Source organism: Aulostomus chinensis, chromosome 24 (genome assembly GCF_037954235.1).
Source record: "Aulostomus chinensis isolate RoL2024-O1b breed Wild chromosome 24, RoL_Achi_v1.0, whole genome shotgun sequence".
NCBI lineage: Eukaryota > Metazoa > Chordata > Actinopteri > Syngnathiformes > Aulostomidae > Aulostomus > Aulostomus chinensis.
The window spans coordinates 16,149,915-16,174,184 of record NC_141343.1 but is presented as its reverse complement, the minus strand read 5'-3'; the positions used below and the strand labels follow the sequence as shown (position 1 = coordinate 16,174,184).

Here is a 24,270-nt window from a genome sequence, read left to right as displayed (position 1 = left end):
TCCTGGTGTCTCCACGTGCCTTTTGTCTCTTAAGTTTCCTATCAAGTCTGGATTCGCCTCCTGAGCTCCGTCAACACGGCGTCGCTGTGTTTGATGGACAGACGTTCACGTCGAAAAAAAAAGCCGAGAAATAAGTTGGCGTTGTTGAAGTGAGGACGGGAAACATTTAAGTCTACGCTTTGAAAAGCAGTAAATCTCATAACTGCTCATTTTGACCCTTGTCTCAAATGTGACTGTTTGCTAACAAGTGGCTGGACTGCAAACATCACGCACCTGCAGCGTTCAGTCATGCTAACATTTGCGTTGTCCTCCTCCTCTTTATCCGGTTGGTCCGGGTCGTGGGGGCAGCAGCCTCAGCAAGGAAGCGCAAGTCCTGGGTCGGCCCCGAGGCCTCCTCCTGGTCAGACATGCCTGGAACACCTCCTGAGGGAGGCGTCCTCTCCAGATGCCTGAACCACCTCCACTGACTCCTCTACATGGAGGAGCAGCAGCTCTGCTCTGAGTCCCTCCTGAAGGACTGAGCTTCTCACCCTGTCTCTAAGGGAGAGCCCAGCCTCCCTGAGGAGGAAACTCATTTCAGCCACTTGGACTCAGGATCTTGTTCTTTGGTCATTACCCAGAGCTCATGACCACAGGTGAGGGTTGGAACGTAGACTGACAGGTAAGTTGAGAGCTTCACCTTCTGGCTAAGCTCCCTCCTCACCACAACAGACTGGTTTAGCACCTGTAGCCGAGCGGGGACGTGACGTATTAGAGGTAATCACATAGCGGGGAGCTGACTGGGTAACTTACCCGTTACGTCGTCTACTTCCTATCATCCTGGCCTCGGTGGAATCCTGGTCATCGCTTGGTGAAGTCTCTTATTCTTTTCTTGGGGGTTCTGTTTCGCTGCTTGAAGCCTCGTCTGTCTGTCCTCCCTCACTTTTAGTTTAAGCAAAAACCACTAACCCAGCAGCAGGCATCACGCTGCGTCCATGTCCTCCATTGTTGTTGTTGTGTCTCACACAAATTACGCCGGGGAACTCTCTGCTGGTGAGTCCACCCACGCTGACGTGGTACCGGTGCAAGTGGAAACACATTCATACCGAGTCGAAGTGAGCCCGTGGAAACGCGCCCTTAGTGGAGGCAGCCTGAGCTGCTACTGGGACTCACTGCTGCCTCTAGAGGAACACAGTGGTACTAGAAGATGAGGTAGACCAGCTTGAGGAGGTGCTTACAAATGATCCCTTTATCTCAAGATGTTCCCATGGAGACTGGCATGTAATTTGCACAGACAATCAGTGGTGTCTCTCTTTTATTGATCAGACGTGTGTTCAGTGTTGAACCATCAACATGAGCGGGGCTGCATCAGAAGTTTGCCCTCATGTTGTTTCTGGTGTTGATCTCCTGCTCCAGCTGAGCGATCTGGACCTGCACAACAGAAACACCCAGACATGTTTTATTCCCCCAAAACCACCATGATTCCAACACTGCACCACAGGGACGTGTTAGTTATGTGGGGGAATGACTGGCATGTACAGCAGTTTCAGGTTGGAACAAACTGCTGTACAGAATGTGAGCTACAATGCACATTTTCCAAGACAAGCTGTACAAATCCAAAGCTATTGCTATGCTATGTAGCCTTGATGAGCAACCCGCAAGCTACCACCTGTTTGAACTCCTTAAAATCCACCAGTCTGGTATTTAATGACAAATTTCATTTGTCAGACCAAAAATATAAAAGTGTTAAGCACTTAAGCAAACACATATCTTGTGTGATTGACCCAAAAACCCTGAACTGACATGGAGGCGATGGAGGGAACCAGATGTTCAACAACGCTAGCTTGAAAATTTCTGAGTAATCAGTGCCAGGAAATGCTTCACCAGGAAAGTATTTCAATGTGCTGATTATGGACTTACAGTCCTATTTTTCAAGTTCTTTTCAAAAGAAATGATTTAGCTGTACATGCTAACGAAAGGCTAACGTCCTTCAGCATATCAGTAATCTTTTTACGCTTTTAAGATATTGAAGTTTGTATAAAATATTGTCTCTTTCAGTCAGAGTTATGGAGGCTCTTAATACTAAAGAAAAAAGAGCAACAATGGTCATCTGAACGAGCGTGTAGTTTCAGTTCACCGGTGTACACACATCTCTCTGACTGAGTTGCTCTCTCAGGCCTTGAATCTCGTCTTGCTGTCTGTAAAATGCTTGAAGGAGCTGAAACACAAGAGGAAACGTGTTTATTTGAGGGAAACCGGTCACGAGTGTAACAAAAATAAAAGTGGTCAAAATGAATGACTTAAAAGAAGAAGGATAACCAGAAATGCATCCATTAGTACTGCAAAATACTGTATCCACAGACAAAATTAGATCATGAATAAAACAAAAAGCAACATTTTCCTATAATTAAAAAAGTGCGTGTGCGCCATAAACCAAATTAACGCCTGACCTCGCTCTCGGTTGTGGGCGGAGGCCTCTCGGCTGGTTCGCAGCAGTGCGGCGTGCAGCAGTAGGCCCACAGAGGGACCTGGGTCTCGTCTGGCTGCCACACCGACAAGTCGCTTATCTCTCTGGGGTATTTGGCATCCTGGTAGGCCAGCTGCTCCTTGAGGAAGGTCTGGAGAGACATGATCAGCTGGTTCAGCAAGCTCTGAAAATTAAGTCTTTTCTTTTTTCAGTCGCTTGCATTTCAAGTGACCTGGGGACTCCACAGCAGTGCAGGATATTAGTACTAGACAGGGAATACAGGGCGAATGTACACTAACACATATGCCACCTCTTCCATGAGGAGCAGGTCCGTCCGAGTCACAGCTCCCACTGCTGGGCCCAACTGAAACCAGCTTAGCTGCCTTGCCAGCCCCTTCTCAGAGAGGGTTTCTGGGTAAGGGTTTGCTACTCCAGCCCCAGGTTTCAGGGACATCATCACCGGGCCTGGTCAAAGACAGGAGTGAGAGACGGAGTCAGCGTGCGTTCCCTTCCGTCATCTCGGTTCAAAGGCAAAGATGAGTCACTGACTCCTGTTGATTCCTGACAGCCAGTCCTGAGCCGTCATGGCGGCCTGGTTCCCTGCTGTCATTGGGTACAGATCCTCCTGGAAAGCACCTGACTGAAAGGACACAAAAAAGGAAGACGTTGTGTTTTATGTTTCTGGATTACAGTTCCATCAAATGCAACTCTTCCATGATCCATGAACCAGACCTTTTTTCTTGGTACGATCATCGACAGCGGTTCCACTAGGTCTTTGACAGCAATCAGGCGATAAAATCGGAAAACCTCGCAGATGCTCACATCCAGGCCGCGCTTTGGCATCACCCCTGAAGTGTGTTATAAAGGTCAGAGAGCACTTGGTTAGCTGAGCATCAGGCGTGTCTTTTGATCGCAGGGACGAATCCTCACACTGACGGATTTTAAAGCTGCTGTGACACAGAGCCCTGACGAAGGGCTGTACCAGGTCAAGGACTTTGGATGTCTCCGGATCTTGAAAAGATCCTTATAGACATTAAATTTTGGTAACTAGTCTTTTTGGAAGTATAATCATCCAGACAATTTCTTGACTGACAACTTGTAGGTTAAGGTGGTATTTTCCACCGATACGAAGCAGGACAGTTCATGAGGTTGCTGAAACCTAAATGACTTGCTCTCACATTTCTTAAATCTTTCAGGATCTCACAAAAAGTTTTATCAATGAATTTTACTGAAATATTTGTACTGGAGTGAGTGTCTCCCTCACCCAGTCCCTTCTGAGGCAGCAGTGACCTGAACTCCGTCAGGAAGCTGATGTAAGGTTTCTCAGCACTCAGCTGGTAGTACCTGATGTTCCCGTCACCCTGCAGAGCGCAACAACACGGTCATTTGGAACCACCAGTAACAAAGGTAATGCCAACAGCTTCAGGTTCAGAATCTGTGTTTGAGTGTGTTGTGTACCTTTCCAGCCAGGTAGAGCATGTGTGTGTCTGGGTCGTAGAACGGGAAGAGAACTCCGGCTTCCCCGTCCAAATCCTCCTCATACAAAGGTTCTGACAGGTCGTCCTGGACAGGAACACAAATACACACAGTGTGACTGTGACCCACAAAGAGGCTGGACCCTTACGTACCCTGTCAGGTCTTTGCTGCTGCTCCCACTGCCTTTGGGTTTCCATGCATGGAAGTGCAGGAAGACCAGACCAGAACCGTCGTACTTCAGTTTTCTTTTGGGTGAAAATTATTCTAACTGCACCGTGTTTTTCATGTCTTACCGGGTCCCACAGGACAATCTGTCTGTGGTTCCAGGGCGAACTACCTGTGGACAGAAGCATCTTCAACCCTCCGATGTATAAAACCTTACTGGCCCTGTGGGATTTACTGCAGGACACCTGCAGAAATACACACAGTACTGTGAATATCACTAACATGTACAGAACTTCCTTTACCGAGGATGGTACAAGCACACACACCTGTAGAATCCTTCCTGTCCGCGGGTCCAGGACTCGAACTCGTCTGTCTTTGGATGTGACCGCTAGTCTGCTGCCGTCCCTGTTGAAGCTGACAGAGAGCAGCAGTGCCTCAGACGGGTATCGGTGGTGGATGGGTGCCATAACCACTCGGACTGGGTACCGAAGCACCGCCCCTTCCTGGGACAAATCCCAGAGGAGAACCTGGATCAAGAGAAGTTTTTGAGGGACATGCACCCAACAGTAGCACCGGTAGGATTCTCCTCCACAGGTATTTTCTCTGGTGGTGAAATAGCTTGTTACTGGACATAGCAAGAGTCATATTACTGAAATCCTCTTGATCATTATCATTATTATATGTAACAATACCTCACAATACTCTTTCTGTAGGACCTTAAGGGCTTTACGGCTTACATATGTAGAGACTTATAGAGACAAAGTCATATATTAGGACTTAGCTCAGGATGCCTGTGATTGGTGCTGGCTCTGCCCAATAGGGCTCTGACCTTGTAGTCGTAGGCGGAGCTAAGCAGAAGGTTCTCAGCAGTTGGGTGCCACTCAATAAGCCCCACCCTCCTGGAATGACCAATCAGGGTCTTCCTGGCCTGGGTGAGGTTCTGTTGGATGCCACAGACTGGTATGTTCCAGATCTTCACCTACACAGTCACACAGTGGTAACCTGACTTGGGAGAACATTTACCCATCACTCAACATTACCAATATAAAGAAACCTGGACCCTCAAGCAGCCTTTTGAGGAAAATGATCTCTCTTTCCAAACTCCTCAGATTGGTTGTGTGAGGATGGTACAGTAGTGGTGCATCCTGGGATGCTGCAAATTTGCTAAATTCCCATAGCGGAATCCAAGTTTAGAGAATTCACATGATAACAGCAGTTAGTGACATTACATCAGCAACACGCAAACTAGCATTGAGCAAATGACTTGTAGGTGCGTACCGTGCAGTCCTCCGAGCACGAGGCGATGCAGTGATCGTCAAACGGGTTCCACTTGACATCAAGGACTCTTCCTCTGTGACCGCACACCCTCGGGTGCAGAGGGTCGACTCTGCCCGTCTAAGAGAGAACTTTGAGTTAATCACCATCTTCACTCCCCTCGTGTTCAGCAGGAAGAAATGTGAATGTACCAACTCACGAGGTAGATGGGCAGAACTATGAAGGACCCGCCTCCGGCGCACTCTGTCACCACAGCGATGAAGCAAGGATTGGCTGAGCAGTAGTGGTTGTCGTGAACACTTCGTGTGATTGCCACCCTGTCGTAGCTGTGCTCCCTGGTGGATGGCTTCCCGAAGACGTGTCGAAACTTGGAGCACCGAAAGGACAAACGCCATGACATCTGGAGGACGCGAGGGTGCAAAGCGCTAGTATGTGGATTAACCAGCAGTGACAGCGACATCAGAGAAGTATGGCTGCAGTGAGAACACGGCCTGCTGCTCATTCAGGAGGCAGTGGTCCAGGTTTGGGGGACTGAATGGAGGCCGACGCCAGCGATGGAAACACAAGTGTTGGTGTGTGCTGGAGTGACGTCACCTCCTAATAGTGTTGTGGAACCTCAGCAGTGGTGTTATCAGGTCTAATCAATAATGCAATCATCTGTCATTATTGGCTTTAATAATCTTATCAATAATAAAGCAATATGTTCTGAACTTTTTAATCATTCAACCACTGTGCTTGCACACACACACACGCACACACACACACACACACACTCATTAAATCCTCTGTCTAAAAAAAGCTTTTCGTTAATTATTCACAAGTTTCATATGAAACTTCCTTTTGGAAATTGCTCCTGACCTTTGACCTTTACTGCCAGGGGAAGAGATCAGCTTACAGTAGTGGGGGGGGGGGGGGGTGATTACATTGAAAAGTCAGAAAATCCAGCACAAGCAAGGAAGGCAGAGTTACAGGGTGAGTTCATCAAGATCATCAATGAACCACTGATGATGCTGGAAGCCTGAAGGGGATGCTTAGCAGTGCTAAGCTAATGTTAGACTATGAAGGAACTACGCAAGGGTCACACCACTAAGCTTCAGGCTTCTTTTGTTTCCCCCTGGTGACCTTTAGTGACCTCCATGACCTCTGTAGGCTCCTTTAGACTCTGGTTAGCAACCCAGGTTTTTAAGACACGTAAAACTCTTAAAATATTTTTGGTGGTGTAGATCATGTTACATATTTGATGTCTCAGAACAAAACTCCAGAAAAATCTTCATCCGGCATTAAATGCTGATTTCAGGTTTGTGAACCGGAAGTTCGACAGGGAGAACTGATTCCTGAAGGCCACGTTGCCTTGCAATGGGGGATGAAAGTCACTAGAAAAAAACTGCAGTTCATTATGTGGTCACGCCCTGGTCTAGCGTGTAGATCCCATTGATTAATACCCCACCCCACCGCCACACCATTAAATCATAACATGGTTTGTCAAACAAGCACACGTTATATGAAGGTATATTCCTGATATCCTGAATATTCTGAAGAAATCAAGCTGACTTTGGATTGTGTTCTTTCCTTTTCTTGTTGGCTGTATTTATTCCTGAAATGTTTGGACACAAATACTGGATGAAGTAGAGTTTGTTCTTACCTTGGACACAGTCATGTAGGAACCAGTGTTCCTCTTCCTGCTCACACTGATGCAACTAACACCAGGCCTCCATCCCTACTTTGAACCCTGCTGGAAGTGTTTGATGGCAGGGGTGCGACCGCTGCGTTTTCGGTCCGGCTGACTTCTGACTGCACTGGTTGTGTTTCCCTCTCCTGATCCATGACGCTCAGCCTTCCACATTAGTCCAGGTTTGTATGCACGACTGCACACGCACAATCGCCCCTCTGCATCCGATACCACGGTCAAACACAAGGAGGCTTTTCCCCACCTCCAAGACTACAAACCAGTAAGATAACGCTCTTATTTGAAATATTTCAATCCAAAGCTTCATCATTATCCTTCTTTTTTTTAAAAACAGCACAGCTATGAGCCAGTTCTGTGTATTGGATTGTGTTATTCTTTAAAATACAACTACTGTCAGGTATTAAAGTAACAACTGACGTTTTTGTGTTTTGAGCAGGCTCTTGGCAGCCATCTGCCTCGACCAGTTGCTCCATAACTGAAGGTTCTCAGCTTTTTTCCACAAAGTTTAACAATTAAAAGATGCTTCTGTCCACAGGTAGTTTGGGCCTAGTAGTTGGCTAAGGGCACCCAGCAGGTTAAAAAAATATATTATCTTGAAATGTGGCACAGAATTCCTCCAGAATATTACTGTCCAATGCTTTTTTCAGATGCCAGTCAAACAGGAAGTGATGAAAAGTAATCATTTGTCTGATTGCTTCTATTTGAAGGTGTTGTGTCCAAGAATACACCGGTACAGCGTTGTCCAGCATTCTACCAACCAACGTGGTGTGTTGCCATTAAACATGAAAGCCAATAATCTTTGATTTTTGAAAATCAAGGCACCAAGGCAGTTTTATGTGAAAATGCACTTTAATCAAGATCTGCAATTTCCTTCAGTGCAATCAATGCGGAAAATATGTGAATTATGCAAGAGAAGACATTGTATTCAAACTGAGAGGTGGCGTGAACTGAAAGGTTTACTTGAGTGAATCCATCAAACCCAAACAGGAAGGCACGTTTTCCACGGCCACACCACAGATTTAAAATGATTATACGCAAAGAAAACCTCCACTGCAGCAATGTGAGTTGAAGAAACTGCTTTTACTTTTGATCAGAAATTGGCTGTCGCATTGTTAATAAAAGCAGAACCTCAGTGATTGACAAGAGTGGTGCAGGTCCCCTTTATGTCTCTGAAACAGTTGCAGTCGAAGTCGGCCACCAGCGTTCTCAGTCCAGCCCTGTAGGGGGTCGTGGAGATGGTGAGCTTTAGAGTCTTACCTGGTGGCAACTCGCGGGCTTCGCTGAAAACACAGAGACATCATCCTACGGTTAGTGACTCCACACTTTGAAAGCTTTGAGGTGTTTAAACTGTTAACGGCATGTTTTGCATATATGAGTTCTAAAATGTTCTGAAATGAAACAATATTACAGAACAATTGATGTTTTTGTGTGCAAACAAGTGGCATGGCAACAATCTTTGAGTCTGTGCTGTATCCCTTTGCCCAGAGCACCTGCAGGTATCAGTATATCGTGTCCATTCCTCATACCAACCCTTCAACATAGTTGGATTTGAACAGACCAGTCCCAGTGACGGTCAGGGAGCAGTTCTTCAGAGTCTCGTTGAGCGGGTTTTCAAATTCCACCGTTATGGTCAGCATTTGGTACAAACGGGCCTCACCAACAGCCTAGATAACACGAGACAACATGGAATACTTAACACAGCGGCTTAAAAAAGGAGGATCTTGGTCACATCACTGTCGAGCGGCGCAGGAATGAGTCCGAAAAGGTCCAGTTAGCCCTCGTCTCCAAGTCAACAGGAGCTGAAGCTTTTTAAACAGCAGTCGCATTTAAATTGCTGAAGGAGCCTATAGAAGTTGCTGTGGACTCTGGGCTTCATTCATGCACAGATGTGCTCTTAATTAAAAACAATAGAAGCATGTGAGTAAAAAGTAATGAAAGGAGTCGCCAGGCTGTTCTTCCTCCCTGCAAGACTACATTCATTAAAGTCTTAGGCCAAGAACAATTATGTGCGTAGGAACATTTCATGAATGAGGCCCATGAAGGTCATGGGGGTGAAAACTGAAGACACGTGAAGCTTAGTTGAGAGGAAGTCATGCATCTGTGGTTCCTTCGTGGGCTAACGTTAGCTTAGTATCGCTAACGATTGCATTTTGCATGCAAGTATCATCAACTTTGGTTCACCACACAGTTTATTTATGCAGTAATCCAAAAAAAACAACAACCCCAAAACAATCCCATTGGCTTTTGGTCGGGGGAACCATGGAGATTATCACTTCCTGTTGGACTACCAAATACCGCATCCATGCACCTTGATAATGATGGGCGGGCCCTCCAGGACGATGTCGGTCTCGGTCTCAAAGATGTCGTCCTGCTGCTGCTGGTCAACAGCCATGACTGAAACCTTCATGCTGTCACAGCCCACCATGTATCTGCCGTACTTGGAGAAGGGGATCTGGATTGGTATGATCACATCTGTTGGACATTCAGGAGAGTTGAAGGCCTTTCAAGCAGATGTTGAGGGCTAAAGCAAAGAGCTGACTAAGAATATTTGCAGACCTTTTCCAGCCAGAATCTCCTGCACTTGCAGCGAGTTGTGGATGTTGCTGGTTGTTATGCCATTGTACCTCATCGCCTGGGCATTGATGTAGATATCCATTTTCCTGTTGGTACGATCTTTGCTGCGCAACTTCAGCTTCAGTTTGATATCCTGACCGCTCACTATCTTGGTTTCCTGGTGTAAAACAAGACAGCAGGTGACCGCTAGCAAGGGCTGGGCTTGTATCACATGTACCTGCTCGACAGTATTTTAGCTTTTACCTCCTCAATTTTCATGTCCACTTTCAGCACTGGTCTGTTTTCATCTTCGTCATCTTTTGAGTTTACCCTGCACATTGCCCGATCAAAGACCGCCCTCTCATCTTTGCTGCCTGCAGGAGACTTTGTTCAGCCGTGTTCACAATTCATCATACTTTCAAACACCGTAAAGTTACAGAAACAGCATCAGAGTATGTCTTTACCTTCTCTGTGTTTATAGCTGTTTGTGATGTCATCCCTCATGTATCTGCCTACCGCTTTGGTAGAGATGTTCCGCCCCACTCTGGTCGTGTCGGAGTAGATCTTCCTTCTGGATCCGTTATCACTCTCCTATGAATGGACACAGAAGAAAGACTTACAGTACTTAAAACAGTACATCCATATACACCAGAAGTGCAAAGACCCAGAACCTTCTTGCTGCGTGGCAACATTGCCAACTACTGCACCACTGGGACCCCTCCAGCATTAAAATTGTTAAATCGCTTCAGTTCTAGTTCCTGCACAGTTTGCTGGAGGTTTTATTTGAATAAGGTATAAACAGAAGTAAGTTTTGTTAATGCTAAGAATTGGTATTTTACCATTTCTTGACACTTGCACCTACCATCCATTTAATGATGTCAGCGTTAACTTCAGAAAAGACAAATGGTGTGTCATACTTCAAGTTAACTTCACCCTGGAGGATGCCAGAGACTGGGGCTGGACCACAGCAATGTGTTCCTGGAGAAAGAAAAACTTAAGTTTGGAATATTCCTTAGAAGAATGTTTCTCTTGTATAATTGCAAAAGCAAAAACTCTGTTCACCTTCACTTAATTCTTGTGGTGTGGGATCCAAGACCTGCCAACCATCATAGGCAGTACCTTTCATGAGGTCTGGTCGTTTCATCCATCCTTCCACCCAAACGTGGAAGTTCCTGCAGGGTATGGAGATGTTTCCATGTCAAACGTACCCTGACAAATGGCATCAGGGTCCAGTCAATGGACTAAGGGCTTGCTTATGAAAGTGCGCGTCCAGAATCAATGAAAGATCTTGGGGATTAGACATCAGCATACTGATGCCGTTCCCCCTTACCAGTCGCACCAGAATTCATGATGGAATCTGCCAAACAAATCTATCTTGAGAACAGAACATCAAACCTGACTTGTTGACTGGATATTTGGAAACTCATCTTACCAGATACTTTCCTCTGCACCTTTCATTCCATACTTGTTGTAGACTCGATCAATAGTGAGGCTGTTGTTTTCATCATGAGCAGACTCAAAGTTTGTGACAACACGACACGGGATCCCAAAGAACCGCATCACTGGAATCAAAACCATACCCCCCCCCCCAAAAAAAAATCCCCGATTGATTCAGACTAAAATCAAGCAATGCTAAGAGGAAAAAAGGATGGTTCTGTACCTGAACACATTACGGTGGCAAACACCCAGCACTGGCCATACTTGACTGGGTGGCAATTCAGTTTACACCACTTTTGAAGGATGTCGACGCTGCCTGTCCAGCGTGTTGGAGTTACTCCGTCGCTGTAGTCACCATGCCAGTGTCCCACTAACACTCCTTGATCGCCATTAGAGTTGATCTGGAAATCAGGTCATTGATAAATGTTACCCTGAACCCTTTGAATATCCATTTGTGCTTTAATGTGAAAGAATTTCCATTTTCAGTCATTATAATGTGCAGCTCGTCAATCTGAAAAAATTTTCGGGAGCATATTTCATCCTAAACGTTTCTTTTGGAATCATCTTTGATGGTCCTACCATGGCGCTGATCTGTTTGGCAACATCTGATTGGCATGTTTATCTCCCAGGACTCTCTGCTGCGCCGGATGATAGTAGATGGTGATGCGCACAATAAAAGATCTACGACGCATAGAGAACAGCTGCAGCCCCCAAAGGAAATGGAGGCTAGTAATTCAACAGCATAGCAGCAAGCGTTTAATCACTCACCTGTCCTAAGTCCCAGGGCCGTCCAGCAATGCTGTGTGAGGTTCCTACATAGACGATTCCGTATTCGTTCATCACATATTCTTGTCTTTCCCTCTCATCAGGAAGATACACCCAGTCATCTGCAAACAAACACACACGAGTATGAAAGGAAGGTTCTGTCCACCTCTGCTTTTTATCATCGTCGAGGTCTGCAAACCTACCTGAGCACCAGGGGTTGAAAAGCACCACCAGGGTTCCCAGGCTGGTCTTCCCCCGTTCAGTTTTAGCTGACAGTGAGTACTTCCCCACGGGGGCGTCGGCAGGGGGAGTGACGGACAGCGTCACGACGCCACGCTGCAGGTTGGCGCTCTTATCAAAGGCATACCTCCATATTGCCTTGACATCACTGGTGTACATGGGGGAGGGGTTGCCAAACTCAGACCGGGTCCCATGCCTTTCAGATGGAGCAGGACCTGAGGTTGGGATCGGTTCGGTGGGTTGGGGGGTAGACATCACATTTAACATGTTTACTGATGGATAGAACAAATGCAAATTAGCAAGAAATGACAAAAGAATTCGAAAAAGGAAGATAACAGCAGAAACAGATGAGAACATTTTCACTCAAACATTCGTGTGTGTCTAAGAGTGTTAAGTTACGACTGAAGAGTCATAAATTTGATACTCTGAAGGGTCAGATCAGAGATACTGGATCAGAGTTCATCTTTAGGGTTAAAAGGTGGTTTTCAAATCAGTCTGACACATCAGTGTCTGATGTCAACAGATATTTAATCAAACAGTAAAATCAAGATTTCTCTTTTGTCCTTTTCTGTGCTCTTCTCAATAACTGATTTGCTACTTTTCAGGTCATTTTCGCATCACTATTTCTTTAATGGCGTCAGTGTTTTAGGAAGAAGTAATGAAGGCTCGGTCATCCACCTGTTTCCACGGAGAGGACCAGGGTTTCAAAGGTCTGGAAAGCTTGGCTCATCTCCAGGCTCAGGAGGAAGGGCTGCCCCCACCTCACTATCAGCTGGTTGGCTGTAATTTCCTGGGTGTGATGGGCAGTGTTGTTCACCTGGCAGTGGAGGTCCCACTTCCTGATCACTGCAACACAAACGACTGTCTAATGAGCCATGGTTCCTCCTTTGCAGAGTATTATCTTGTGTTTCCGTCTGTATTGCAAAACTTAGGAACTTGAACTACTTGAGTATCTCAGCAGAAATCAGGTTTGCAATCAAAAAGTAGATCTGAGAGCTAACCCTTCGAATCTGCGATCAAAATGATTGTTTTTTGAATTCATTAAATTTATGATTCCAAAAACAATGAAACATGATGAAGACTTTTGTAATTTGGCTGCTCCTTTCTGAATTAAAACGTAGATTAAAAGTAAATGCAGACAGGAGAAGTCACGAATAAAGTAAATAACAGGCCCAGTAATGCAGAAATGCGTTAACGCTACTTACTGATTACATTTTAATTGATCATAACAAGTTAAACATAAATCTCAAGCTGCATTGCTGGAATCAAAAGCCATATACTGCATGAATACTCACTCTTGGCTGCTGTCAGACGGAACGCTCAGCCGACACTGGCAGGAGCCTCGTCAACCTGCTGTTTTAAACCTCCATCAGCTTCCTTGTGTCAAAATTCCAGCTGAAACAGGAGGAAACTGTCACTGAAGAAGCAGATACGAGATATGACGCCTGATTGATAGGAGTTGAGATGGCAGGAGCAGACACCTGAGGAGCATCTGAGGTCGTGAGGCACTGTGAGATGTTATCGGATGAATGCTTCTCTCTGGAGACACCACCGGAGTCATGGATCATTAACAGCCCGAGAGGACGCGGCCACCAGGTGAGAGGACGAATCCACAACTGGGCCACTGCTCAGGTTGGTGTCAGTTCTTTTGAATTGAACTGAATTGCTCTTTCCCCAGTGCCAGTGTTTTTTTCCTGCTTCGTTACGACTCAGTGACTGTAAACTCAAAGAAAAGACCTTGTCCTGGAGGTTTTGGACATTTATTAACCAAATAGCGCATCAGTTGAGCGATCAGAATTCTTCACTAAAAAATGTAAAGCGCAGCAGTTTTTTAAAAAAAATCAGCTGATGTTACCTTCCTGCCCCCTGGAGTCAGCAGGTGTGATTGTGTAATGATGTGTGCACGTGCAAACCTTTGTATGTTTGAGGATATTTCACGCATTACAAACATGAACATGTGAATAAATCACAGCAGGGATGAGACGCAGAGATGTGACAGCTGGAAAGCCTTCACTTGAATTTGTGGTGCAGAAACAAAGTTTCTCAACAATTCACACAATTCCTGCAAAATTTACCAACATTAACGTTGACAATTTCTAACCAAAAAATACGTTTTTCATTAAATTTGGTGAAGTTAAACATCTTTGATTTGTTCACATCAAAGAGTCAAAGTAAGTTTTCTTCGTTTGCTATCAAACCCTCAACAGAGAAGCAGCTCGGGAGGTTCAACCTTCCCTGTGACGACCTGACCGATGAGTCACACATCATCTGCATACAGTCGCACGTTCTGGAGGGAACTGTGGTCCTGACTACATTGGATGTCACTGCAGGCTGAGGTTCTGTGGGGGTGACAGATGGTGAAGGTGAACGAGGACATGCAGGTGAGGTTCCTCCGTGATCCATGAGTCTCTTTTATGTGATACCATTTGTTGTTGTTGTGGCCTTAGATGAGACGCAAAGAATCCTGATGCACTGGACGAACCAGAGTCAGACGCCGCGCTGATGGAGAGTGACGAATAAAACTGGACAAGGTACTTGGTCAGTGACGATTCATGGGTTGTTTGCCCTTCTGCGGCGATTGATCGATCAGGTTGATCAGGTTGCAGAGGTCACAGGAAGGTTGCTGTCATTTGATTGAGTTCATGAGGAGCAATCAATGAAGTAATGTAGTTCCTCAGAGAAGCCAGGTTGTGGCTTATTGCATTCCTTCATAAGGCAGACTTGATGGATTTGTACATTTTTCTCATGAATACATTGGAATGTATAAGTGGAACTTTTAACCCTCACTACTTTTTACATAGAAAAATAAAAAGTGTAGTTCAAGCGTCATTCCTCCTTAAAGCTCCATGAAGATTCAACATGTAATCAAGGTTGTTTTACATTATATAAAGCAAACAAGACAAACAATAGCTTGTGCCAATCAACAGTACATGGGTGAATGCTTCATGTGTGCTAACTATGCATCGCTGGTGTCTGAACTGCTCCTCGTTCTCAGCCGTGGGCGTGTGAAGACTTACAAGAGCCGATCTTTATCATCGTGCCTCGCGATGTCATCAGACTGAGACGTCGCTGACGGCTGATAGGATGGAATTCCAACACATTTATCAGGGTGACTTTTGGTCCAAATTGTGGAGTGAAAAATGTTGATTTACTGACATTCTGTAGAACTGCAGGAAGAACATGGTGAGGTGGTGTTTACTGGCGGTGCCAACAACAACACAACACCACACTGGCGGACGTTCATGTACAGTACAAATCCTCACTTGTCTACATGCGTGAACATGGACAAACATGTGAAGGAACATTTATGCACGTTCTGAACACACGTGGCATTTGAGCTCCAATCTTTGGTGTATGAGACAAACGCAACAGTGGTCACTTTGACCCCTGGAGGCATGGAGACACTCTGACATGTGATTGGTGGATCAGTTCCCAGCAGTCGGTGTTCTTGTGCTTCCTGTGACATCACATCTGTACAGGGGTAGGTTACCAGAGGCTAACATGGCCGCCACCGTCGTGTCAGCTGGTCAGTTTGAGGGAGGGGCATCATCCTCCAGAGCGTTGGAAATCAGCCGGCAGAGCTTAGAGAACGATGGACGTTCTTCTGGTCTCTGGAGACGCGGCAAGAGAAAAAACACGGCAAGTTAATGTTCCACACGCTTCCCAGCTGTCACTCTAACAGAAGGGACAAAACTGACCTCGTGCCAGCAGAGATACATCATGTCATAGATGGCAGGGGACGCCATCTTGGGCCTGTACAGGCGGTGACCCTTGGTAACCATAGTAACAACCTCATGGTTGTTATTGTGCTCAAACGGCATATGGCCCTCGGTGAACACTTCCCACATCAGCACACCTGGAGCAACATAGCAGCGTTTATGAACAAGCTCCAGACCAGGTCACCTGGTGGACAAGGTGGACTGGGTGGGCCAAGTCTTCATGTGGCGCCACCATCAGGTCAGACTTGATATTAGTCACGTTATCATGCTGTAACGCCCTTTATCTCAAAGAATTGACTAACACATGAAATGAACATGAAATGGAACACCTGGTAGTAGTCATGAAAAACCCTGGCATGTATCAGACTACTAATACTACCATTATTACTACAACTACTACTTTATTTACAGCACTGTGATCAGTGGGATGAAGGCTGATGTTTTGGTGGGGGAGCTGCTGACGACTGGACGTCGCTCACCATAGGACCAGACGTCAGACTTGCTGCTGTATCTGCAGAAGTTGAAGACTTCAGGAGGCGACCACTTGACTGGGAACTTAGCGCCGGATGAACTGGCGTACTGGTCGTCCAGCACGTATCTGCACAACACACAAACATTTAAAGAGATAGTACGCACTAAAGCAGGTTTTCCCAAGCCGTTAAACAAACTAATGAATGTATATATAGAACTAGATACAGGAGAGGGGGCGGGGCTTGTGAATACGATAAATTTAGCATTCATCAACAACATGAAGTGGGAGGAGTTCAGCTCAGACCTGGGGGAGGAGTTACACTCCACAGGAACCTTACCTAGCCATGCCGAAGTCAGACACCTTCACCACGTTGGAGTCATTCACCAGACAGTTTCTGGCTGCCTGCAGACAACAGGAAGGGAAAAATGTACATATGCAGTTGAGAATTCTGCAGTAACAGGTATCCTTGGTTTCTCTGAAGCTAATGGAAGCTAATTAAGGATTCCTGGTTGTTTCATGAATTCAGATGTTGATGTGTGAACAAACATACCTACAATTGCTACTCATGTTGCTCTATTACATTTATACTATTTGTCCAGCAGGGGGCACCTTTGCCCTCAGAGTGAGCAGTTCATTATGTTTCATTAGCTCGAGTGAGACAGTTTCTGTCAGAGGTTCTCAAGGTGTGTAAAAGAAACATTAACTCAGGAAATACAAAAATATTAGGAATAGGAAATTAGAATATTTTATATATTAAAAATACAGTTCCCTTCATTCAAAAATATTTTAACATTTTGTTTTTTACTTCATGGTTGTTGTTTTTTTAAGCTCAATTTTCAGGTCATTTCTCTTTGTTAATTTTAATGAAAAAGCTTGGAATTGATATTTTTCAGAGTTACATCATTGATGCTGGATCAAACATCATGTTTCAAAGCCTATCAAGTGCTTGTTGGGAAATATCACTGTACCCGGGGTCTGGCTTGTTGAGGGGCAACCTGAGGTTCTTGTACCATTCTCTCTACCATAAAATCTCCAGAACCCCTGGACTTATTTTCCTCAAAGGGGGTCCATACCTCCACTAGGACTTGAGGATGAATCACATGTCCCTGTGAGCTCATATATAAACAATATATCAGGAACTCCCAGGGGTAATTTCCTTCAAATTTGGCACAACCGTCCACCAGGACTCATGGATGGACTGACAAGTTTGTGGTCGCCTGAGGTCATTGTGACAGGCACAGAATGTTGAGACATACACCCACAAGGTGGTATTTCTGTTGCTGTAGGTCCTCAACCTGGAGGAGTAAGACCCCGTGGTTACCAGATCTCTGTGGATGAAGCCGTTTCTCTCCAGGTGCTCCATCCCCTCGGCCACGTCCAGGCAGATGCTCAGTAAGGACCCCTGGCTGAAGCTGCCCCGCCTCTGCCTGAGGTAGTTCAGCAGGCAGCCCTGCTCCATGAACTCCGTGACGATGTAGATGGGCCGCTGCTGGCTACACACACCGTACAGCTGCACCAGCTTCGAATGAGACAACCTCCTGGAGGACATAGAGGTGAGAGGAAGTTGATGTCCAGACACAAAGATTTAATGACTTGAAAACTCGACACTGTGGACAGAAAAATATCTGCCACACTTCCCTCTCTTCTTCCTTACATCATGACCATGGCCTCCTCGATGAAATCCTCCTCAGACATGGCTCCCGTCTTGATGGCCTTGATGGCGACTCGGTGCTGTGCCCGCCACATGCCAAGTTTCACCACCCCAAACTGACCACTGCCCAGCTCCTTCATGAAGGTCAAGTCACTGGGGTTGATCTCCCACTTCTCTGCACAGAAGGAAACACTGACGATAACAGCCTTGTCGACAAGTAAAGCTCAGACGTAAAAAAGAAACCAGCTCACCGTAGCTGAAGCCAGCGGTGGATGGCGCCAACTTGTCCTGTTTACCTACAGGATACCTCAACCTGCTTACCAGACCTGAGACACACAGAAAGAACTCTGATCAACTATGGACAAAGTAAGAGCCATTTGATACCTCTACTCCTACAAATACTTCCTTTGTGTGTTTCACAAGAAGAGAAAGCCCTGCAAATCTACCGTCTGTCCAGTGTTGTCTGCTCTATAGATGGCAAACAACAGCACAATATCATCAGCGAATCGGTTGATATTCTACAAAAATAAAGCACTAATGGCCAATTTAAATGGTTCTGCCCCAAACTGTAACGGGTTCCTCCGTGGCACCACGTACCTCCAGAGGTGGATAGTACTTGATTTATTCATTATAGTACTTTGTTACTTCTTATATTTCAGGATCTCTAATTGATTAGTGAAGGGGGACCCTTTTCATTCTGGTCCCATTTCAACTAGAGGAACTGGACTTTCTACATCACCACATTTGCCTGTAAGTGGAGAATTACAAAGTTGAAACGCTGAAAACACACCTCAGCCTTTTAATCCTCAAATGATTCGTGTGTAGAACTATGACCCGAAGTATAAAAATACTGCAAATTACAAGCAGACATATTGCAACATGATTGGCTCACTTTAAAAATAAGCATTTTCACTGTCTATGTAACAAGCAAATTGGTGCATTAAAACATTTGAGAGGTCCCACAATGAAAGAGTTTGTTCACTTCAGTGCCACAGTAACTGGCGGTCGTCCAAGTGTGAGGACGCGTGGGCTGGTTACCTGCGGCGTTGTGCTGGTGGTAGGTGATCAGCTCGGGGATGGTGCTGAACAAGTGTTTCTCAGCCAGGTAGAACTGTTTGGGCGAGCTTAGTGTCTCTTTGATGTGGTAATGTTTTATGGCTATGCCTCCGTCCCTGCAATCAAAACGCTTCAGGTCTCTCATGAGTCACACAAACATGGAGCTTCATGTCTTTCAATGCGGCACCATCATATTGTTCCATTACCCCGAGGCAGACTTGGTGTAGAGAGAAACCGTGTAAGCTCCTTGAGTGCTGGACTCCCTGACGATGAAGGCTCCTTCTTTGTCCTGTAGGGGGCGATGCAGAAGTGGGTAAACGAATACGTTCAGTTAGCATTGTCAGCATAGCCGGTGAACCAGGTCTGTGGCTGACACAAGCTTAAAGTATTTTAACTTTTTGTTCCAGGACATCAGTGCTTACTACACAGGGGAATTTTCTGTTCCTGTTGGACTACCAACGTACCCCATCCCTGACGTGCTAGCATCCTGTAGGACTACAAACGTACCTCATCCCTGACATGCAAAAAACTTCTGACTGGACTACAGAAAAAAAAACCTTGTCCCTGGCAGGCTTGTTTCCTGTTGGACTGCAAAAATACATCATCCTGCAGTGCTCTATTTGACTTGAAACAGACGGTTGGGAGAAATGGAGGACGGGGGGTGATGCAGAAGGAGGGATGAAAGAGACACATGCAGCTGAGGGTGGTCTCACCTCTTGTCTCAGCAGCTCCTCCGCCTTGTTCCTGTTGACATTTTTACTGTACCAGCTACGACACACAAAAGCCACAGTCACATTTAGTTTGCTTGAGCTGCTCTAGTTTCCTTTGGAGGAACTCCTCAGATTTCTTAGCCATGCTAGTTCGTTAGCTAGCTTTTGTGTGTTCAGCTCCACTTGGCCTCTACACTGAAATGATCCTCAAACTCACCCAAACTGCACCAGGTTCCCTGATTTCTTCTCTGTGACGTAGTTACTTGGAATGTAGCCTTCCTCACTGGGAAGCAAAAACACACCATAGACAGAATCCTGTTACTTTAGTCAGTGACCTCTTCGAACCACCTGAGGGTTTCTGACAAACCACTACAACCTTCAGGTTTGTGCCCCTGGAGCAGATGGAAACACATGACATAAACACAAAAATAAATCAGGACTTTGGACTCAATGTCAAAATACTTGGAAACTATTGGAGAATTTTGACTTTAAACTATTCATATAGCAGTAAAACGCAGAAAACAGAGGTGTGTGTTGTTGGTCCAGTCTAGTACTGGTAATATATGGTAGTACTTTGGTGGTCCCCAGGTCACACGATATGGTCCTGGTCTCATCCCGTCTCCACTCACCCGTACGCGTTACGCACCCTGTACCAGTTGACATCGCTCTTCTCCAGGATGACGTACTCGCCTCCTTTGACCAGACTCAGGTCATGTGGTTCAGTACCGGGGAAGTTATAAAGAGCCACCACCACATCCTCCTCTTCCTCCTCATCATCATCATCGCTCCCTTCTTCATCGCCCCCCTCATGAGGGGAGGGAGGAAGTGGCCGTCTCTGCATGGGGGGAGGGGAGTGGCATTTTCAGAACTCAAATTCAGGGGTTAAAGTTTTCAGTCATTCATTTAAGAGAGAATGACGACGAGCTTTATAGATGAGGTCAGTGTGCGAGTGTGTGTGTGTGCGTGTGTGGTGGTTACCCTTCCAACTTTACACTCATCTCCAGGAATCGGGGGCAAAGGTTTCCTGGAAACTAGAAAAGAGGAACAGAAACACTGAGCGGCCGAGGCAGAACGACCATCTTCAGGCTTTTTCTGCTCCTCACTAGAAAATGTTGGTTCTTAAAAATCTCAGTCAACTGAATTAAAGGATTTAAAAATTAAAGTTTTAGGAATGAGTGTGAGTGAGAATCTTACTATCTCCGAACGGATTATACTCCTCGCAGCCTGGAGCCAGTTTATCCGCCTGGCGACAGCAGAGCCACGCCCCCTCCCGCCAAAACTGGGGGTGGAACTTAGCCACGATCACCCGGTTGTCTTTGATCTCTGCACAGACACAGAAATTATGTCATGTTGATGTAACAGGTGTGAACATCACACCTTAAAAGGCACTGGGTTCAGAACCCAAACCCTCCAGTTCTACTAGTACTTTCCCTCAGCGAAGGGTCTCAGGGGGGGTTCCACAGTGGGGACCTGGGCCCTGATCAGAGGCCACCTGCCCCCAAAGTCCAGTTTATTGTGATTAGAGTGACTGGTTGTCAAGTGATGTGAGATCAAGGTCACATGCCTTCAGACCTTCAGAGTACACAGGAAACCATCTTCTTGACAACCAGTCACACTAATCACAATAAACTGGACTGGAAGTGGCATGTGATGTGACCTTGATCTCACTGACAAGTTAGCAAGAACATTGGCTCCCCTACCCTCCCCCACAAAACCTTCATGAGGTTAAACCCCCCCCGACCTCGTTGGTCTTTAATATTAGCTACATCCGCAGGGACGTTTCTAAGAGTCGATAAACACTCTGGAACTAACTGGAGACTCAGGCTCCTGTAACCCGAATGCACCTATAAAGCAAAGACGAAGACCAAAGACCGTGCCGCCACATGGAGTCCCATTCACAACCACCGGGGGGGGGGGGGGGGTGTTTAAAAGCGTTAGGTGACCATCGCTGCTTTCTCCCAGCAACAGGAAGCACTTTTCGCCATGGTTACATCAAGCTATCAAGCTTGTTGGGCTTGATTGAAGAGGAGTTTTTTTGTTTTCATGCTAGGACGTTAGCCCGCTAATGTTAGCATACTTCCAGATTGGGGGGGGGGGGGGGGGCTGGCATCCATGCTTAGTACCAACCTAGTGAAACACTTCCTGTACTGGACCACAACAAGAGCAGCAGAAGCAGTGAAGCAGCAGGAAAAATTCTGGAACCGTCTCACAGGTCAGTGCCAGAATCTCTACAATGTCATAAAACCGAACAGGACGGAACAGAACACAGACTGACCCTCTTTGAGGCTCTGGACCCAGATACTTCGGCTGTCGTGGCTCGGGGCGAACACATACAGCGTATTGGTATCGTACACCACCTGAATGACAAACAAATCTCAGTACCATGATACTGTTGGTCATGTGGTTTTGTTCTGACAGCAGGTCCGTCACCCTCAGACCAGGCCGGTACCTGGAACGGGTACTTGTTCTGGCAGGGGATAACCTCCCCTCCATTCCTGATGATCTCCACGCATCTGATGCTCCTCAGCTCGATTGAACCTCTCTGGAACTTCTTCTGTAAACCGAAAAAAGAAAACCCATAATTATTACAATCCATCAACTTTCCACCACGGTTCTGTTGGCCCAAGTTCCAATGGAGCTTTGGAGGTGCTGCGTCAAATCACTGCTCCCAGTCAGGAAAGTAGTTCCGGCTACGTGTCTGATTCTACCACTACAACGTCTCCTCATGTCAAACTGGTATTCATCACCAAGGTTACACACAACCCTCCTGATATTAATGCAGGCAGAGACGGAGCTACGCTAACACTTCCCACCCACTACCAGTCATTGTGCTAAGCTAACTAGCAGTTTAGAGCATTTAAAATCACTCAAAGAAGTAAAACGTGTGAAAGGGTGATAGTGACCTCGGCTCTGCCGTCGTAGTACGTCAGCCTGCTCTTGGTCAGGACAAATAGACGTTCTTTGTAGTTCAGCGGCGACGTCCTCCTCTTCTGCTGCGAGCGCTTGATCAGCGTCTCCTCCAGTAGCAGCTCAGTGCTCATCTTGGCCCCGCCCACACCATGCCATCATCCCATTGGTGGATGTCGTCAGAACATAGTGGGCCCCAGCTGAGCAGAGGAGATTTATGAAATACTAATATCATCCTCACACAGATAGTGACTAGCGAGTGAATGTAGCCTAGCGTGTAGCATTTAGCATCTCCGTCTATTGCACTCATTCAGTACATTCTTGAGGGGAAAATTAATAGTTGAATAATAATAATTTATCTGCATCAATCAATAATTTTGTGTTTTTTAATTCATCTTTTTTCATGAACATGAGCCTGCCATTGCTAACCCTAACCCGCCACCACCATTGACCCATTAACAGGATAAACGATAGAAAACGGATGGATGGAACATTGAAGTTGGCCAATGTAGTATTTCCGACAGATATGAACGCAGCACAGGGAAGCGAAAAATCCCCTACCTGCTCAGGTGTGTCAGTCGAAGCGGATTCATGATATAAACTGATGAAAACACAAGAGCTGAAACATTTTGGTATCCGTGGAGTCTCGGTGTCTTTTTTCCCCCTTCTCCCACAGCGCTCACTAACGTTTTTGACATGTTTTCACGTCATATTCCGACGTTGACGTCCGTTCACCGGAAACGTCGGCCCGCAGGAGACGGTTCGGGCGACGGGAAGTTCGGTCGGGTGTCACTGAGAGTCTCTGTTTGCCTGCAGAGCCTCGGAACCAGCGGGAGAAGCGTAAAAAGAGCGTTTCACGTACCTTCGGGCTGCATTTTCCAGGCTGAAGTTTCCTCCCGCGTCTCTGCGTCACAGGTGCGGGACTCAGGACGGAGTCACGCAGGAGCGACACTACACATCAACAAGTCACGCACTTTTTTAACTTCCTGGTCAATGAGCCGCGGAGGGTGAAAGAGAAAGACAGTAGTCACACCAGGGAGGAGACAGTAGTGGTGCGTTCACGGCATCATAGGAGGACAGCGAGATGCAGGGGCGGTTCTAGACCAGCCTGGGGTGGGGGGTGGGGTGTTCATAAATTCAGTCCAAGTGTCGCCGTGTTGCACACAAAATAAAACCACATGCTGGTGTTTTGCCATCCAGTCCTCGTTAGTTTGAGGCACATTTCAAGAAAAGGTGATGGACATTGTAAAAGTTGAAATTCTTATTATTGTTCATGGAAACGGGAGAATCTGAGTCTCCCGTATTCAGGGATGCTCAGGAGATGAACTTTGCACCGCACCTGAAGTACGCAGCAATTCACTTCTTTGCGCTAATTTTTTTCCACGTCACTTTTGTTGAGATCAAAGACGGCTTTGTTCCTTCTTTCATGACACTTTTGAAGGGAGCCTAATTTGAACATTATGATAAAAGTTAATATTATTATTAACTGTAGGAGACCTTTTTCTAAAAAAAAAAAAATTCAGAAAAGGGGGATATTTTAAAATAAGGACATTTGTTAACAGTGGTCATTTGCTTATAACGGGATATTTTTGGGAAAATGTCTAAAATTCTGAAAGAGGACTTTTGTTTAAAAAAAACGACTTTTTTGGTTTACAAAAGTGAGGGCATTAGATTTTTTGGGGACACGTGACTGTTGACAGTGAAACCCTCT

General features: G+C 46.0%; 3 protein-coding genes across 4 annotated transcripts; all 3 read right to left on the bottom strand.

Moving 5' to 3' along the window:
* Positions 1 to 1,347: 1,347 nt before the first annotated feature.
* Positions 1,348 to 7,019, bottom strand: coro2ab (coronin 2Ab). The gene is made up of 14 exons (XM_086196576.1): positions 7,005 to 7,019; positions 5,562 to 5,762; positions 5,366 to 5,482; positions 4,917 to 5,066; positions 4,414 to 4,614; positions 4,216 to 4,332; positions 3,905 to 4,009; positions 3,711 to 3,807; positions 3,179 to 3,294; positions 2,996 to 3,086; positions 2,757 to 2,911; positions 2,430 to 2,597; positions 2,129 to 2,197; positions 1,348 to 1,410 (listed from the first exon to the last, which is right to left on the bottom strand). Exons 1-14 carry the CDS (start codon positions 7,017 to 7,019, stop codon positions 1,348 to 1,350), a joined length of 1,665 nt encoding a protein of 554 aa, XP_086052702.1.
* Positions 7,020 to 7,877: 858 nt separating this feature from the next.
* Positions 7,878 to 13,457, bottom strand: LOC147238935 (protein-glutamine gamma-glutamyltransferase 2-like). The gene is made up of 14 exons (XM_086198104.1): positions 13,340 to 13,457; positions 12,723 to 12,890; positions 12,008 to 12,259; positions 11,808 to 11,926; positions 11,263 to 11,440; positions 11,035 to 11,164; positions 10,665 to 10,774; positions 10,465 to 10,580; positions 10,067 to 10,193; positions 9,867 to 9,976; positions 9,606 to 9,780; positions 9,358 to 9,521; positions 8,580 to 8,713; positions 7,878 to 8,329 (listed from the first exon to the last, which is right to left on the bottom strand). Coding segments are annotated over exons 1-14 (1,935 nt in total). The 5' UTR covers positions 13,341 to 13,457; the 3' UTR covers positions 7,878 to 8,178.
* A 613-nt stretch (positions 13,458 to 14,070) lies between these two features.
* tec (tec protein tyrosine kinase) lies at positions 14,071 to 23,615 on the bottom strand. 2 transcript variants are annotated; one of them, XM_086198101.1, is made up of 18 exons: positions 23,422 to 23,615; positions 22,556 to 22,759; positions 22,102 to 22,206; positions 21,928 to 22,009; positions 20,847 to 20,975; positions 20,631 to 20,683; positions 20,282 to 20,487; positions 19,870 to 19,935; positions 19,656 to 19,710; positions 19,149 to 19,231; positions 18,925 to 19,058; positions 18,138 to 18,212; positions 17,890 to 18,061; positions 17,557 to 17,773; positions 16,573 to 16,637; positions 16,243 to 16,361; positions 15,743 to 15,900; positions 14,071 to 15,655 (listed from the first exon to the last, which is right to left on the bottom strand). In XM_086198101.1, exons 2-18 carry the CDS (start codon positions 22,691 to 22,693, stop codon positions 15,572 to 15,574), a joined length of 1,941 nt encoding a protein of 646 aa, XP_086054227.1. In that variant the 5' UTR covers positions 22,694 to 22,759; positions 23,422 to 23,615; the 3' UTR covers positions 14,071 to 15,571. The 2 variants fall into 2 exon arrangements, with proteins under 2 accessions (XP_086054227.1, XP_086054229.1); XM_086198103.1 differs by lacking the exon at positions 23,422 to 23,615 and adding an exon at positions 23,121 to 23,360.
* Between the last annotated feature and the right edge of the window lie 655 nt (positions 23,616 to 24,270).